The sequence below is a fragment of the Penicillium solitum genome (assembly GCF_028829755.1).
Source record: "Penicillium solitum strain IBT 25940 chromosome Unknown utg000001l_segment0_segment0, whole genome shotgun sequence".
NCBI lineage: Eukaryota > Fungi > Ascomycota > Eurotiomycetes > Eurotiales > Aspergillaceae > Penicillium > Penicillium solitum.
Genome location: NW_027072121.1, coordinates 7,822,544 through 7,839,263, shown reverse-complemented (window position 1 = coordinate 7,839,263; position 16,720 = coordinate 7,822,544). Strand labels below are relative to the sequence as shown.

The following is a 16,720-nucleotide window of genomic DNA, read 5'->3' as shown; positions in this document are numbered from 1 at the left end:
TGGGCCATTTTAGGCCAAGGTTGGACTTTTTGGGACAAGTTCAGACCAAGTTCAGACCAAGTTTAGACAGGTTTAGACATTTTGGGACTCTCCGCATTCCAAGCGGACTTGGCCGAGATTTAAGCGAGTGGCGTAGAACTGGGAGCTATTTCACAGGAATTTAACTCATCTCGATGCTTGATACTCTGCTGCTCAAAGACTTCCTATTGGTACGATTGTTATAGCCCCCTCGTATCGACTCCCAGACACCCCAAAAAAAAATAAGAAATAAGAAATAAGCATCATTCATGATCGACCCTGGAGATGAAAAATAAATAAAATAAAATAAAATAAAAAATGCTAAACCACGTGGGTTTCTTAATTCGGGAGAGCTAAGGCCTCGTCCAGTAAACGCTGTACTGGTCCGGATCGCTCACTGGCCCTCCACTCACGAACTCGGACGATAAGTGTGTCAGGCACACCCGCTTGGGCATGCGGACATAGTTTCAGGTACGCCAGAATGGCCTCTGCACGACCCTTGCGGATGACCTCGACAGACCCATCTACGTCCCCCGTGAGAATCTTGTCCGCCAGAGCAGTCAAGGGTGCGGCCATTTGTTCACCGGAGGCATCCGGTGAAACGATCCACTGATCCACTCGTGTAAAGAACGCCCGGAGCTCATCGTAGCCCGTGCTCACGACCTGTCGTCCACCTTGGTGGAGGACTTGAGCCAGTGGACCGGTCACCTGTTCCACGTACTTTCCCAGCACTGTGGTTAGTGTTAGCAAGGCGTGACGCTAGGGGTTTCCCACAATTTGACAGTAATTTAAGGGATTTAGGGGGGGATTTAGACTGACCTTCACCCGAACCGGCGGTGGGGTTGAAACATTGCAGGAGACATTGTACACACGCCGCAAGGGTGTCATCTTGGGTCGAGCCGCGCCCATTCCTCGAGTCTATCTCCATCTGGTCTTGGTCTTGGTCTTCCAACTCTTCGACCACCCCCGGAATAATCTTTAATACATCTGGCATGAAATTGAGATCCTTGCGGGCCTGTGCGATCTCGCCCATTGCTCGTAGTCCATGCGGCCGGTAGAGGACGTTAGCGCGCTTCGCTTCGCGAACCGTAATAGTCTGACATGCGTTAGCTTCAATTGCATGGTTCGAACCCGTTGCCTCGTAATCGATTAAAATCAGTGGCGACATGTCAGCCCATACCTTCATTAGGTTCCTCAACTCCTCATTGGCTTGCCACAACTTCTGAGCTTGCCCGCTAAATTTCACTAGTGCCTTTAGCACCACTTCTTTGCCTTCCCATGTCTTTCCCGCCAGAGCGCGCTCTAATACCGGCCAAACTAATTGAGCCGTCGGAAGGTCAATCTCTGTATCAAGCGATAAAACTGCTTGCGCAATCGCCCGTGCGGCCGTGTGCTTGATAGCCCAGCGGGGAGAGTCCAAATTGTCCGAAACGAGCCCCACAATCTCGCGAATGTAAAGCGATACGGCACGCGATCCACCGACGTTATCCTGCCATGTTTTCTCAAACTGCTCTTTCACATGTTCGTCGCCATCGTGCTTACACACAAAGACAAACGGCAACGCGCTCGCCGCAAATGCCATGAATCGATCGTTGGACAGTTTGGACGCCGAGTACAGGATCTCGCCGGAGATCACTCGTGGAGTGGCATCCTCGGCTGTCAGATAGAGGTTTTTGGCATAGTCAAAGGTCTTGAGAACCCGATCGTCCGAAGCAAGCCGCAGCAGATAACCCATGGATGAGCAGTACGAGGCGCTGACCGTGTCATTTCGGTCCACCACGTACTTGGTCAGGATTTGGATAAATCGGTCTGCGTACGGGCGGAAGAGCAAGGTTTTCATACTGAGCAGCACCAGAACGCGACTGCAACCCACCTTCGATGGCAGGCCCACGGCCGACCGAAGCACATCTTCGAGTCTATGTGCCAGTTCATCGAGATTGCTTTCATCCAAGTTGTCAATCAGATACCGCTCAATCACCTCCATCATGGGGGATGTGCGGATGCTGGACAGACGCATTTTGTCAATCTCTTGACCGGTGAGACCATATTTGTCGGCATTGAGGTGGACATAGTTCACAGCCTGTGGCTCCAGAGAGCTGAGAGCACTCAGGAATTTCTCCAGCATATTGGGAACATGGGGGCGCAGTAAACTGCCAGGGCTCTTCTTGATCATTGAGATAAGAGCACCAATTGCGTATCCTTGCACTTCTTCCACGCTGGAATCCAGTCCCTTATCGCTGAGAAGGAAGGGGATAGCGCTTTTGAGTAAGGTACCTGCGCGCTTCTCCGAGCCGCTCGTCTCGAGTGTGCGGATGACCGAATTGGTAATGGTTTGACAGAGCTTCAGCGCGGCAGTGCGGACAGATTCCTTGATATCATCCAGTAGTTTAAAGGCCTTGCTATAGATCTCATCGAGATACTGGGCGTACTGCTCCGGACGGCGACCTTGAATCAAGTCTGCCACGGCAGCACAACTGGCTTGCCGAACACGCCATTCTCGACCAGCTAAAACGCTCTTGAGTAGATCCTGCATGATATCATCAAAGTGGGTATCAATGACAACGGTAGGGTCCTTAACGAGTGCTTGCCAGATGGTGTTCATAGATCTTTGCACGTTAGGGTTAGGGTCGAATCGGTAACGGAACAGCTTGGGGTAAATCTTGGGGTTCTTCGCCAGATAGCCATCGACACTAGAATCAGAGAAGATGCTGCTGATTCCGAAGCGGCCAAATGCCGCACGATTTGTCCAAATAGCATTGTTTGAAGCCAGTGACATAAACCGGTAAACCAGGGTGGGGTCACCCGCCTCGGCAGCCAGGTTCATGATATCCTTGTAGGTATTGACAGACGATCCTTCACCGGTGGGGAGGGCCCCAGGCTCAAATAGCTGTGTGTCGGCCTCAATCTTGCCGCCTCCGAGATTGGGACCAGTTGAGGTGAATGACTCGACCAAATCTTGGACCAAATCATCCTTCAGGGATTGGTCACCGATCTCATATACAAGGCTGAGTCCGTGCGCTCCAGTCTCCTGCACCACCTCGTCCCGGTTTCCAAGAAGGCTGCTGAAAGTAGCTTGGCACTTACGCAGCCGCTCCTGCATCTCCTGCAGGTGACCGCAATTCTTAACCAGCGACAACAACCAGATTGCAGAAGCCTTCCGCAGAGATGGCTTGGGCGCAACGCAATCGGCAATGACCTTGTCACAGATGAGTGTAAATACTGAGCGCGGGACGTCTGAGCGAGGGAACTCTGCATCGATGTCGAACTCTTGGATAAGCGCTCGAGAATCCCAACCAACAGCGACATTGCTCAAGGCCTCGCCTACAGTGAACTGAACTTCGGGACTGCGGATTTCGTGTAGACTATAGAGTGAACTTAGGAAATCGCTGAGCAAGGTACTGTCCGAGCCAGACCGGGAAAAGGTCATAGTCAACAACCCCAGAGAGCTGATAGGGGTTTGATTCTCGGTTTTGGCGTCACGCGATAGCTTTTCCAGGATCTTCTTCCAGCCATCTTCTGTGATAATATCAAGAGACAGCACGCCAGATAGACTTAGCTGTCCAATGGCCTCTTGTGCAGTCCTTTGGAGTAGAGTATCCCGGGAAACATCCAGAATGTCAAACAGCGTTTCAATGAACTGCTTGGTTTGTGCTTCTGGGGCTCGGTTCACTAGCCCGCGGTACGCAAGTCGACTCAACAAATACGAGAGCGCCAAAATCGCCCCACGAGCTCGCATGACCTCTTGACCAACAGCAGTATTCCACGATTGAATGGTAGCAGTCAGTTGAGTAATGAAGCTCTTCAGTTGGTCCTCCGAGAAGGCAGGATGCGAAACCAGAATTCCAAATGCCCGTGCAGTAATACCTTGGTTATCTTGGTTGTTGCTGCAAATAGGCTCCATCAAGGACGTCGCGCGAGAGATCAAGTGTTCAACAACGTCATTGGGTGCTAGCGAGCAGATTTCGACGAAATGAATACCACACTGCCGCAAGCCTTCGCGCTCGCCACTTACAAGACCTTCAAGGGTGCCAGACAAAAATGCCAAAACAGACTCCTTTGCAGACTCTCGAATGTATTTTCTCACGGCCGAACGGGCCTCCACGCTGGTGGAGAGGAGCACTTCTAGTTTATAGTCCCAATCTTCTTCTAGGTCTGCAGCAACCCCCGAGGCTGAGAACGCCTCCCAAAGCAATGTATTTCGGAGGAATGAGATGGCAGGCATGAATGAACCTTTATAGGGACCAGATAGTAGTTGGGATGCAGACAAAGCCTGAACATTCAAATGTTCCTCTTGCCCCCCCGAACCAAGCAGAAAACGAGTAGCCTCATTGAACTTTGGGAAGTCGAACCAGGATTCGTCGCGAACTGGAGCTGCCGATGAAGCTGACCATTTCCCATCCTTGGCAGGATTGAGGAGCCGGTACCAGTAAGGATGAAGGCCTTTCTTTCCTTCCTCAACGATTTCTTGTTGTCTCTCTGGGCCTCTTGCAATGGCCATCAAATCGATCCAACGGGCGACCACATCGTTAAATGGTAGGAATCGGTTCGCAAAACGAACTGCGGCATACTGAACACCTCGCACAGCACGGTAACCAGTATCGGGATCAATATCGCCGGGCTGCATGCTCATCTGACGAACAAGGAATGGTCGCAGCTGATCCTGGAAGGTCTTGTCGTGGCTGTCTAATGAAGAATTGAGAATACTTCCTAGTGCCTGGTCGATGCTCACGAATATCTGAGGACTCGAGTCATCCGCACTCAAGGAAGCAAAGAGCCATCGGACCAGGTCGAATTCAAAGTTCTCTACAGCATCGGCTTGCACCATAAAGTCGACCTTGGGGACCATGATACCGATGCTCTCGTAGGCAAGACCTCGCAAGCTGAGGTCTGTTGTGGGTAGTTTCTGCCCACTAGCTGCCGGACTGGGCCATCCTTGAGACTGAATAAAATCCCTCAGTCCTGCAATTAGTTTGGGCGCGATTTGGTTGAGATCCGATGGTGCGCCCATACGGACAACCCAAGTAGTAAACGTAAAAATCTGGGTCCGTAGTTTCGATGCTTGCAGTCCCTGGGAGGATCTAGCAGAGTCTGATAGGAGCCCATCTTCAATGAGTCTCATTATTCGCTGGGGGTCTGCAGTGGCCTTGATGGACTTCCCCAGAAAGACGAGGAGTTTCACTTGGAGTGGAGAGCGCGCGGGAGGAGCACCACCGGTGCCGAAATACAAATCATACAACTCCTGCACAACATCAGGATTCTCAATATCCGCAGTAAATCGCTTCAGGGTCTCATCTCCCAAATCGGCAAGGCGGGAGTTAGGATCAGCAGAAGCGATCAGTGAAGGCAGGAATCGTTGTGGATCCTTAAAAGCACCGCTTCCGATGAATCGAAGTGCAGTGACTTTTGTCTCAGTCAAATTCAAGCCACCATCGCTAGAAGGGTTCCATGTCTCGTTTCCGGGAGCACCCTTGTTCAAGAAGTTATACTCATCTGGAGATAGACCGGGACATGTTGAAGTTTCCCTAGGGCCAGGGGTAAGAAGCAACAATTTCGCGAGCCAAAAGGACAAGAATTTGGAATCTTCATCCGATAGACCGAGCCGGGCCTTCAGGCGCTGATCTTCTTCGCTGCCCTTTGCTGGTAGCTTGAGAAGTGGCAATAGACGCAAAACCAGATTAAATACGATAGCACCCTGAGTGGGTGACGTTCCGATCTTCGAGATACCCTGGAGCAAGGGCAATAGGATTTCGACTCTAGCTTCGGAGCCGAGGCGATCAATGCCTTGTTGAGCATAGATGAGATCAAAATGTCTGATCAATTGAGAATTTTGCTCCTTGAACTGCTTCAACAATGCTGCCACGGGCAGCTGAATAGAGGGGGATTTGACTCGGGTGTTGACATGCTGGCAGACCGAGATGATTTTGTTGCGCACCTCCACGCTGTCCGACCCAAGCTTCAACAACAAGGGAGGCAGATATGTTCCGAGTAGTGACTGCAGCTTCTCATCTGTGTCTGCCATAGCAATTCTGAATTCCACCTTGCCTATCAGGCTTAACTCGCGAGCCTCAGGACTCTGTGAGTCCGCCATGATGAAAGTGTTTTGCAAAAAGACGATTCTAACGGAGCATAAAATTGACACAATGGGAAAACGCCAATATGACCAGATTTATAAATGAAGAAATGATATAGGCAACTGCACTCACGTCATTGCGATCAAGTGAACAGTATGGGGGGCACCTGCCCAGGTGGTCCATTGATTAGTCAGTGTGTGATTAGTCACCTTTCTTGGCAGGCCCTCTATATCTGGCAGGTGCGACCCCAAAGTCAAGACTCAACATAGATGAGTTTACAATATATGACCTTGGATATAAGAAAAGAAGGGAAGAATAAGCAAGTGAACATTGAGTCTACATCAAAATAAGACATAGCATGTTCTAAAATACAGTAAATATTAATATCAACCCTCCATTCTTTGCTCAGCAGCTTCACCTCTCAAGAACCGACCAACCTCCCTTTCTGCCTCAGCTGAAAGATCAGCGTCATCTTTCTGTTTGGCATTTCCAAAGAGACATTGCCAAAGGTCATCCTTCTTTACCATCTCTCCACCTACGGAGCCGCGTTGCATCAAGGCTGTGAGAGTAGCATCTTGTAGTTCCATTGAGTTGGCAGATTCAATAGCCTCTTCGGTAACAACATCGCCGTCGGCAGGGGTTTCCAAGAGTGCTGTTTTGACTTGCTTCTCTTTCTCCATGATGTGAGCCAGGCGTCGGGTTACTGAGATCTCATATATGGATTCTTCCACCGTGCCAGAGACAAGGTACATCCATACTGTTGTTGGTCGATTTTGGCCAATACGATGCACTCGAGCAATAACCTGGAGCTCGATTGCCGTGTTGATTAGGGGCTCACATAGAAAGACATGGGTTGCAACGATCAAATTCAGTCCGGATGACTGTGCTTTGCCATGCAAACAAAAGCACTCAATCTAGATTAGAAATTGTCAGCGTATTCCTTTCAATGAGGGATAGGTCCAGGTAGCTTACAGCCGGGTCTGTTTTGAACTTCTCAATGCCATCCGGAGAGTCAATACTGGTGGCGACTATTCCAAGGGATCTGAATGCGAACTGTAAGTGCGAAAGAAAGGCTCCGTATTGAGAGAAAATGATCGACTTTGCGCCAGGGTCGTGTTCCCGCAGCCATAGGATGTGTCGGGCCAAAGTGTCGATTTTTGTCCCGTAAGATTGCTCCAAGTCAATTTTCTTAATCTCATTGAGATCACCGGAGCTGATGTCACTGTAAATCGCATTCTGAGAATGACCTTCGTGTTCCAATTTGACGGGTGTCTTTTCCTCTTGAACAACTAGCTCCTGTGGCTTGTATGTGATCTGATGGAAATCATTACGCTTCAATTTCCTCTTGCACATTGGGCAATTTTGGTGTGCAGCCCACCATAGTCGCAAACAGTCAGTACAATACTTGTGACCACACACGGTCAACACACCTGCATGAAAGGTCAGTCTGCGTGTAAAAGATACATCCAGGGGAAGCAATACTCACCAACTTCGAAGGTCGATTGGCAGACAATGCACTCTCGAGCGTTACTGTCGAAGCTAGCATCATCTCTTAGGTGAATGAGATATCTTGCTTTGGACTTGAGAGATGCAATCTTTCCTTCGGTGACTCCTTCTCGCTCCAGCGCCAGGGTAAAAGCGGTTTCATCTAGCGGCTTGCCTGAATTTTCCTCGTCGTATGGGGCCACTGTATCCGAAATCTGCTGCAGGTGACGGTAATACTCCAGTCGATTGTTCATGGCGTCGAGGAAAATTTGAACTTCTTTGCTCAGTTTGCTCGATACTTTCAGTTGCTCAGCGATCATTTGACCGGCGTTTTTCAAGACCATTTCGACAATCTCATGTTCAGCACGAGCACGCGAATTGCCCGAGCCGGCTTGCCACTCCAGCGATGTCACAAGTTTGCGAAGCTCACTGACAATGTTGCGGAGCGATCCAACATCAGGATCAGGCATAAACCGACTGCGAGTTTCCATAATCTCGAGAAATAGTTGTGGAGAGGGCCCCTCACCTCTTTGGGCCTGGACGATTCCGGATTTGACTTCGTGGGAGATGAGAGTGTTCCTTTGACCAGTGAGAGCGTCATGACGGTCGCTGTGCATTGCCCTCAAGGCCTCCATGTAGACATACATCTCATCTTGATGTTTTGTTGACCGCTCATACTCATCGCCCTCCAGCTTTGCTTCTTCTTCCTGGTCAATGAGTGACTGAGATACCAGTCTGGCCATGGCATCCCGCCATTCTTTGTATTTCTCGGCATGCTTGTTAAGAGCGTCGCAGAAATCTTCAAACTTGCTGAGCAGATTGTATGACTCGACTCCTTTGCTGTAGAGATGGGGTTTCATTTTCGGGATCTCCGCGAATTTTTTGTCTCGTGCCTTAATCTTGATTTCTTTCATGCGGCGCTCGACTTTCCGGGAAATATCAGTCAACATCTCTTTGCGAATGGCTTTTGCAGCCTCATAAGCATCCTCTTCACGTTTCTCAAGCGCTTTGAACTCATCGGAATCTGGCTGGGTCAAATTTGGGTCGCTCTTGATTTGGTAATATGCGTTCGCAGTGAAGAACACTGCAATATGCTGAACCTCGAGTGCAGCTCGAAGCTTTAATCGACACTGACCGAGGTGGCTGTTATTGTCTACCTCTTCCTCCTTTTCATCCTCCTCATCCTCCTTATCCTCATCTTCAACCTCGCCATCCAGATCGATGAGTCCTGGAGTAACCCCGTTATTGTCACCGGTAGCGCCCTTGGTATTCAGTAGGCGAAGTTGCTCTCTGCTGTCTTCAACCAGCTTAGTGGCATGATCCAATGCTTTCTGCCAAAGAGCAAGAGCCTCTTGGCGATGTTTTGCATTTTCTAGAAGCTGACCTCGTCGAAGTTGAGATAAAAGGAGTGACCGTTCTTCCGTACGTATAGCCGCCTCGTTGGCCTCAGTCATGGCTTCCAGAACCTGGGCCACAGTCCGTAAAGGAGAGCCTGTACCTAGGGTTCGGCGATAGCTGAGTTCGGGATGGAGTGATGCTTGGCGGAGTCTCGTCAACCAAGTACGCATTTTATCGACAATTACAGGATCTTCGGGGTCCCAGTCGCCTCGAAGGGGGGCTCCTAGGCCGTTCAAACCGCATTCTTCACACATTTCATCGAAAATTTGAGCGTACTTCTGTTCTTCTATAGCTGTGAAGGGAGTAGTGATAACGATGCGCTTTTGGGGTGGTAGGCGAAGCTCATCCAGTAACTGACCTTTCCTGTGCCGAAGAGCGATTGTGCTTATGATTTTGGCAAGGACTGACCCAAAACACAGACACAATCTTCTCCACAAAGGAGCTGAAAAGCAGAACGGCTCATAATGAAGGAAAAGAAGAAGGCCAAACAGGTCATCTATGTTTCTGCGCAGTGGGGTACCGGTCACAGCCCAAGCAATCTCTCGAGGGATCAAGCGAGCTACTTTCGCCGCATTGCTGACTCCACTCTCTATCATCTGAGCTTCATCCAGACATACACGCCACCATGAGAGGCGAACGAGCGGTGTCTTCCTCTGTACAAATCGCTTTTCGTGCCGTAGAGACCGTTTCGGAGTAGCACCCGTATAGTGAATTTCTTTCGCGATGACATTGTAGGTGGTCAGAACTACATCGAACTCGGCAAGCTCTTCGACAATCATGTCGTCAGTTGTTTCTTTCCCACGTTTGATGCCATTGTAATGATAAACACGCAGAGTGGGAGCATGCTCTTTCAACTCTTGTTTCCATTGCTCAAGAATCGCGGGTGGTGTAATGATTAAAGTGGCGCCAGTAGGTCTCAACCCGTCAGGATCAGCCTTGATAGGCTGCGATGCTCGCTTATTCAGATTTATCAACGCAATCACTTCGACTGTCTTGCCCAACCCCATCTCCTCCGCAAGTATTCCACCTTTCAGATTATCTGCGGCATCGTGCCACCCAGAAAGTTCTGTTGTCAGGGTCATGAAAAGATGACTGAAGTAGTAGGTCCGTCCATCAGCATCTTTTGTGGAACTGAAAGAAGCTGGAAGGTCATTTTTGGGGAGTTCCTCCTTGGGAATAATCTCGCCATTTGGCCCAACCTGTCTTCCTTCTCTTTGTAAAAGCCAGCGAACAGCTCTTCTCTGGAATGGAAATAGCTTGCATTTTAAATCGGGGCATTTGATATTCGTCGAACTGTCTGTGAGCTTGGGAACGTGAACATTCTTGTAGAAATCTCGGGGAGACCATTCTTGGGGGGTTCCTAGCATTTTATCACGATATTCACGTGGTTCGGTCAATGCTGATGGGCGAACACATTTTTCCTGCAGCACATATCTTGTAAAAGCTTCCAGGTCTGCTTCCGTCAAACGGTTTAAATCCGGGGTCTCGATAGAATCGCTCCAAAGAACAACCGTCTCGAGAGAAAAAGTTGCTCCATCTGGCAAGACACACAGGTGCGCTTGGTAGCAGGCTGTAGGCACATTATTGGAGAACTTGTCCACGTGAGGAAGTTTACTGGCGGCCTGAAGTTGCCTGAGGAGATCAAACAGCCGCAAATCCTCGCATGGATATATCAGCAACTCCTCTTCGTCGAGACTAGATATTTCCAGTTCCATACGATTGGGGTCGCCATTGGCTGGGTCCGGTTGTGGCGTGTTGTTCAGATCGTCGTCGAGAAAATGAATGCTTCGAACATCTAGGAGTATAGGAACGCGGGAGGTGGAGAGATTTGGGTCGTGCGGCCTTTTTAATTGGCGCGTGCTCGTATTCGAGGGTTTCTGCAGAGGGTAAAAGATCAGTCGTTTTGCCCTAGAGCGGGATACCAGTGGCAACTTACTATGCGCATTGTCAACCGTGCTAATGGAATGTAGCCCAGAGGGATTCCCGTCGCTGTTACCCCATTTTCTTTTGTCAGACTCCTTGCGCCCCCTTTAGTAGTCTTGTGCCGCTTAGTGGGACGGTCATCGCATTGTTGGAAGATGGGGTATAGAGACTCGAGAGTCGCGTCTAGAATAACGATGGATGTCAGTGCTTCAATTTCGTCAAGACAATCAGCAAGCAAGAGTAAATACCTGGTAATGCGATATCTTCTACGACCACGCTCATTTTGAAAACCACAGCCTATCCTGTCGCCACAATGGAGAGTTGACAAGAAGAGAGAATGCGACTGGGAAAGATGGGGCTATCATCTTATCGTAATTATCACGGGAAGATAAGGCAGGTGCCAACCTTATCGTCGGCTAAATGCAACTCCGACTCAACTTGCCCAGGTATATCAAGGCAATAGCTCAGGTCTCAAGATACTACCTCCAGCTCTCTAATCCAATCTGTTTACTAGGTCTTATAGTCGTCTGATAATAGCTATGCTGTTGATACTAATTGTATGATGATTTACTATGTAAACATATCTGGATGCTTCCACGGTTCTGGGTGGATATATACTTTGAACCGTACTAATATAAACAGCAGAGTATCGAATAAAGCCCGCATCTTCATAACAGGAAAATACACAAACATATTTCTATTCTGTGCCAAATACCCCGACTAACATTACAACATTGAAAATAATCATAATATCTCCATGAAAGACACAATCTCTCAAATTAAAGCAAGGCAGACTCAAAAAGCCCCAACCTTATCATCATGGCAAAACGGACAAGCAGTAAAGTACTCTGCCAACCCCACCTGAATCTGCCATTTTGCAAAACAAGACAGACAAGAGAAAGACTGAACAAGACGAACTCTCGTAGACGCAGACTGAGGCAACCACCTGTGCGAAAGCAGCACAAGATCGGTAGCAAGCCCAGGAGTTTCTTGAACCAGTTTCTCGAATGCCTTCTTTTCGCGCAGCTCCCTCCTGTATTTTTGGCAAACCGCGACCACCACATCCCGGAGACCCCGATCCGCCTTTGGTGTTGTTTTGTATGCTTCAAAAGCAGCAGTCAAGAATTCGTCCGTGTCCCAGTGGTCTTGGGCGAGGGTGACAAAGGTTAGTTTTGCTTGGATTTTGAGATATTCCACTTCGAATCTGTTGGCAATGGCGTATACTTGGACATTAAACAACAGGGGGCACATTCGAGGCTCGGATTGGCTGATATCGTAATGTAGTCCGTAGAAAGAGCGTATCATAGCCTCAACGACGCGGGGATGCTCATCCTTTATTTCGAATGCATGGGCCTCTTTGTTTTCCTGCAATAATCAACGTCAGATGAGCTTGTGGATAATGAAGAGCTTGGGCCCTGGGGAGACTTGCACGGACATTAGAGAAGATTTGGCGGAAAGCTTCAGATCGGCTGCAGACAATGAATCTGTGTACCTTCAAGGCTTGGTCCGTGGTGTAAATGGTGAGGTCTGAGAAGGTGCCCGTGGGGTAAAACCTGTCTCTAGTCAGTCATCTCGTCCATACAGTGTGTATACCAAGAACTTACTCCGCTAGCCGGTGGACAAACCGATCAGTACCCTCGACGCTATGAGCAGTAAGTTCCATTGCAAGGGCGCGTTGAAGAGAGCTTTGAGACGAAGGGGACGTGAAGGGGACATGGAGGGACCAGTAGAATATGAGAAAAAGAAGAAGAAGAAGAAGAAGAAGAAGAAGAAGTAAAACAAGGACCCAAATTTGGTGAGGTAACGACGACGAGCAGTTCAGATGCGTTTTATCCTCAATGCCAAATGAGACTGATATGTCAAAACAAAGGTAAATGACGATCTACGACCTTGCCTCATCTCCAATTTAATCTTGTGTAAAAGCAATTCTTGGATTTTCTACGACATCATAATAACTCACTATTAACGCTCCTCCGTCATGACGCGTTGTATCCCACCTCCGTGTCCCAAACGGGATATTGTCTACATTGCAACCTTGACGTCCGGAACTCTTCATATTATGTCACCCTCCTTAGTTTACAAGAGCTCCAGGTCCCTTTCCAATTATAGCCCTCACACTATCTCTCCCAGTATCCCCACGATCTTGTGCAGAAGAAGCCGATGTCTTGCCTTTAGGGTCGGTGTCAGAAACAACAGTACCATTGGCAGCATGAACAGATCGGTGGTATGATCGCCCATTTGCCTGACTGTCAAACACATTGATAGTGTCGCCCCAAGAGCTTGACTTTCCTCCAGTGACGGATTTATACTGCGCCGTGCCAGACTGACTTGTGTGTAGGTATGATGGTCCCGATGTCAAGGTGTAAGTGGAAATACCGAGCCCTCCTGTTGCCTCAAACTCGAGGCCTCTTTTCATCCAAGAGTCAATCGTCGTCTCATTCGATGTGATGCCGTAAGTTGCATTGACAACCAAGGGGTATTGGAATGCCATATTGTTTGAGATGGGCGTATCCCCAAGCTCGGTGATAGTGTTCTTGCCAGTTGTGAGCTGTCTGTTAACTTGACTGTATCCCTGCTGGTTGAGGAAACCATGGTTGGAGAAGGATAGTGTCTGAGACCATGAGTACAGAGAAGAGGTTGCACTGAAGACTCGCTCGACAACCACAGAGTATGACAAGGAGTCGTTTCCCCCGGTCTTACTTTGTACAAGATTCCGAGTCACAGCAAACACTGGCAAGGGAGCATCCACGGTGGGCCGACTGTTGTCCCTAGTAATAGTGGCTTTAGAGGCGGAGCTGTCGTTATCGATATATATGAAAATATTTCCTGTGACAACCCAATATGAGCCCACAGTGTTTGCAAATGTGGCGCTCCCATCTGTCGAGACATTAAGACCAGTCACACGGATCTCAAATGAATGTTGCTTCTCGTCTTGAACCATAGGGAGAAATGGGGAAATATCAATCTCCGACTGGCGAAGGTCAAATGCATCAGTCCCAACGACCGGACGCCAGAATCCCGGGGTCACGCCTCCCGTGAAAATAATAGGGAATGGCCAGACAAGCCCCGCAAGGATCCCATCGATATAGAGCTGGACTTCACGAAAAGGAGTGTACCCATATAGCCCACCGACAGTACTTTCAAAGTCTTGGGTATCCTCCGAGAAGACATTAGACCACCAGAACTCTTCTTCTGATTGCCCACATGCCGATATCGACACAACAGCACGCGATGCCGCAGCAGGGATCTCGTACAAGACCGTTGTGTTGTCTGTGGGAAGTTGGAAGGCACTTGAAGAGTTTGATGCTGACTTTTTGGCAGAAATTGGAAGAATGATATCCGCAGTTTTGACATTCTGCTCCGCAGAGAAGTGTGCTATTAGCGTGGCATTGAACGAGCCGGTATAGACATCGTTAATGATATTTCCCAAGTCAAATATCAGCTTCTGGGGACTCTTCCATAGCGAGTTATACTGCGACATCTCTTTGATATAGGTCCAGACAATCCCATCGGCTGTTGGCTCTGCCGTTGAGGTCCGGAACACCTCATTGTCTCCAAGATACATGAGAGCCAGGCGGTCAAGCTGCCTCCCCCGGGAGGTAACTGTGAGATTGATTCGTACAGTATCAAAGTCACAGCTGGGGGGTTCATATTCGCCTAGATAAGTTGCAAGATTAGACCACCGCTAGAAGCAACTTTCGAGACCTCTTACCAACAAACGGTGCTCCATAACTGGCGCCAAAAACATGATCCATAAGCAATATCTCGACATTGCAGTTGTTGTTTCCACTGAAACCGAGCGATATTGGCTGATAGAGCTGGAAAAACTCTTACAAACCAGTCGAGCTAGGTGTCTGGGAGGAGAAGCCTGCAATAGATTGCAATCCGCTTTGGAGACAGGAAGCCGATGGGAGATGCCCCAAAAGCAACAATCCACATATGGCGATCAGAACCATAATCACGAGTAGTCCGGAGCTTGGATTGGCTCTTCTCAGCTTGCTGCGGGTGTCGTTCACCTTTGAGTTCAAATCGCAATGATCAATAGGCCAAACAATGTTCGCAGTGTACGTCTCTTGGGGTTTCAGTGGCTCTTGATTAAGCGCCCGCACTGAAGATGGATTCCAGGGCCTGCGATACGATTTTAAAGCATTGCAAAGTGTGATCACGAGGCAGAGGAGAAGAATATATAACAGCCATGCCGCTAGCCGGGTAAAGCAATGCTCCATGGGGGATTGCGGATCTGTTGGAGAGACTAGCATGTTATCTCTGGACTAGTTAGGACATTGTATTCTATCAAAGACGGGTGGTTAAAGGCTTGTATGTAACCTTGGAAGTGGCTCTTGCATAATATGAGGTGATCTTGTAGACTTGCCCCTGACGATAAGACGCATAAAGAGGGGAAGGTGCGACGGACTTCCGACGCAAGCCCTATGTAACCCCCCTGGGACTATTATTACGCAGAATATGCCCTGGCATTTGAATTATCCAATGGTTTCCATTGATATTGACCAAGAAATGCTTGGTATTGTCTAAACCCATATGGCAACATAGCACGGCTAGACGAGTAGAGAGTATAGTGTACAAAAAGAAAGAGAAGTTGTGAGAGATCAAATGTCTCATGTAAAGCAAGCCAAAAACAATCACTCCATATCCCATGCAGACTTTTGCCCCAATTTACATAAACAAGCGCCAGGCACCAAGAATAAGGGCCGCGGTACCGGTACAGACACCCCTGTAGAGAAAAGAAAGTCAGCATAAGCTCGCGCATCAGTAAAAGACTTCGGAAATCATACATAAGCCACTGCAACGTCGAGAACTTGACAGCCTCCACTCGTTCCCGTAATCCAGCAACCTCCTGCTCGATTCGCGTTTCAGTCTCCTTGATACGCATTTCTTGGCCATTTGCTTCCTCGCGTATCCGACCCTTCTCAAGGTTCAGATCCAATCGGACCGAGGCTTGTGTCCGTCCAATCTCATCCCGAAGTCGCGAGTTGAGTTTGGCGAGGTCTGCTGCGATCTTCTCGTGTGATGAACGAGTCAACTGTGCCTCAGTCGAGTCTGCGTTGAGTAGTTCGGAACGTAATTTGGCAAAGTCCACTTTTTGTGTATAAGTTGATCTCTCCGAGTCTAGCAAATCGTTTCCCGTTAGATCTCCGACGAGCATTATAAAGCACGGATGCGCGATAGAAGACGCCTTCACATACCTTCTCGGAGCACCATTGTCCTGGTAAGATTCTGGATTGACTCTTGAATGATATCGTTCAGTACCCGCATCATTGCTACGGACTGCTCCTCGCTAAAGCCCTCCGCTTGGAGGCGTTTCACGAATTTCAGGGTATCAAAGTGGTGATCGCGGGGCCGGACTGGTGTCGCATGAAAGGCGCGACGAGCGGGATGGTATGTAGCCACATATACGCCATTGTGTCGGATCGGATTGCCGCGGGGGGTTGTGTTCGACGTTGCCGGCGTGGTTATAGAGGTTCCTCGGGAAACGAGATATCCGGAGATAGCATCCCGGGAGGATGTGGAGATGAGCTGGGAAGACTGGGAAGGTGGGGTTAGGGAACTGAATCGTCGCTTTACGGGACTCCAGGCTTGAGGAAGTGGCCGTCTTTGACTTGTTGCAAGCGCGGGATGGTGGGTGACGGTAACGGAAGGACGCGAAGAGGAGCTGTTCCAAGTCAGGCGGGGAAGGATATTGCGCGGGACATCCGCGACATGTTTTTGAGGCGCCATGTCAAGGACAGCGGGCAAGCGAATAATTTATTCAAGTGTACTTGAAACCGATTAGAAGTGACGCAGAAGAGAAAGCTTGGAATATCCCG

At 49.1% G+C, this 16,720-nt stretch overlaps 5 protein-coding genes across 5 annotated transcripts; all 5 read right to left on the bottom strand.

Annotated features, from left to right (window-relative positions):
* Positions 1 to 357: 357 nt before the first annotated feature.
* On the bottom strand, positions 358 to 6,106 carry N7455_003006 (ECM29 family proteasome component; the record flags this gene model as incomplete). The annotated part of the gene is made up of 3 exons (XM_040955167.2): positions 358 to 749; positions 838 to 1,114; positions 1,199 to 6,106. The coding sequence occupies 3 exons, from the start codon at positions 6,104 to 6,106 to the stop codon at positions 358 to 360; spliced, it is 5,577 nt and encodes a 1,858-aa protein (XP_040814317.2).
* Positions 6,107 to 6,475: 369 nt separating this feature from the next.
* N7455_003005 (uncharacterized protein) lies at positions 6,476 to 11,177 on the bottom strand (the record flags this gene model as incomplete). The annotated part of the gene is made up of 5 exons (XM_040955181.2): positions 6,476 to 7,003; positions 7,062 to 7,519; positions 7,576 to 10,849; positions 10,909 to 11,078; positions 11,144 to 11,177. The coding sequence occupies 5 exons, from the start codon at positions 11,175 to 11,177 to the stop codon at positions 6,476 to 6,478; spliced, it is 4,464 nt and encodes a 1,487-aa protein (XP_040814410.2).
* Positions 11,178 to 11,690: 513 nt separating this feature from the next.
* Positions 11,691 to 12,558, bottom strand: N7455_003004 (BTB/POZ domain-containing protein; the record flags this gene model as incomplete). The annotated part of the gene is made up of 3 exons (XM_040955158.2): positions 11,691 to 12,260; positions 12,331 to 12,448; positions 12,500 to 12,558. The coding sequence occupies 3 exons, from the start codon at positions 12,556 to 12,558 to the stop codon at positions 11,691 to 11,693; spliced, it is 747 nt and encodes a 248-aa protein (XP_040814408.2).
* A 408-nt stretch (positions 12,559 to 12,966) lies between these two features.
* N7455_003003 (uncharacterized protein) lies at positions 12,967 to 14,650 on the bottom strand (the record flags this gene model as incomplete). Its single annotated transcript, XM_040955235.2, has 2 exons — positions 12,967 to 14,552; positions 14,608 to 14,650. The coding sequence occupies 2 exons, from the start codon at positions 14,648 to 14,650 to the stop codon at positions 12,967 to 12,969; spliced, it is 1,629 nt and encodes a 542-aa protein (XP_040814315.2).
* Positions 14,651 to 15,569: 919 nt separating this feature from the next.
* Positions 15,570 to 16,631, bottom strand: N7455_003002 (CCDC90 family protein; the record flags this gene model as incomplete). The annotated part of the gene is made up of 3 exons (XM_040955150.2): positions 15,570 to 15,627; positions 15,689 to 16,022; positions 16,100 to 16,631. 3 exons carry the CDS (start codon positions 16,629 to 16,631, stop codon positions 15,570 to 15,572), a joined length of 924 nt encoding a protein of 307 aa, XP_040814422.1.
* Positions 16,632 to 16,720: the final 89 nt, after the last annotated feature.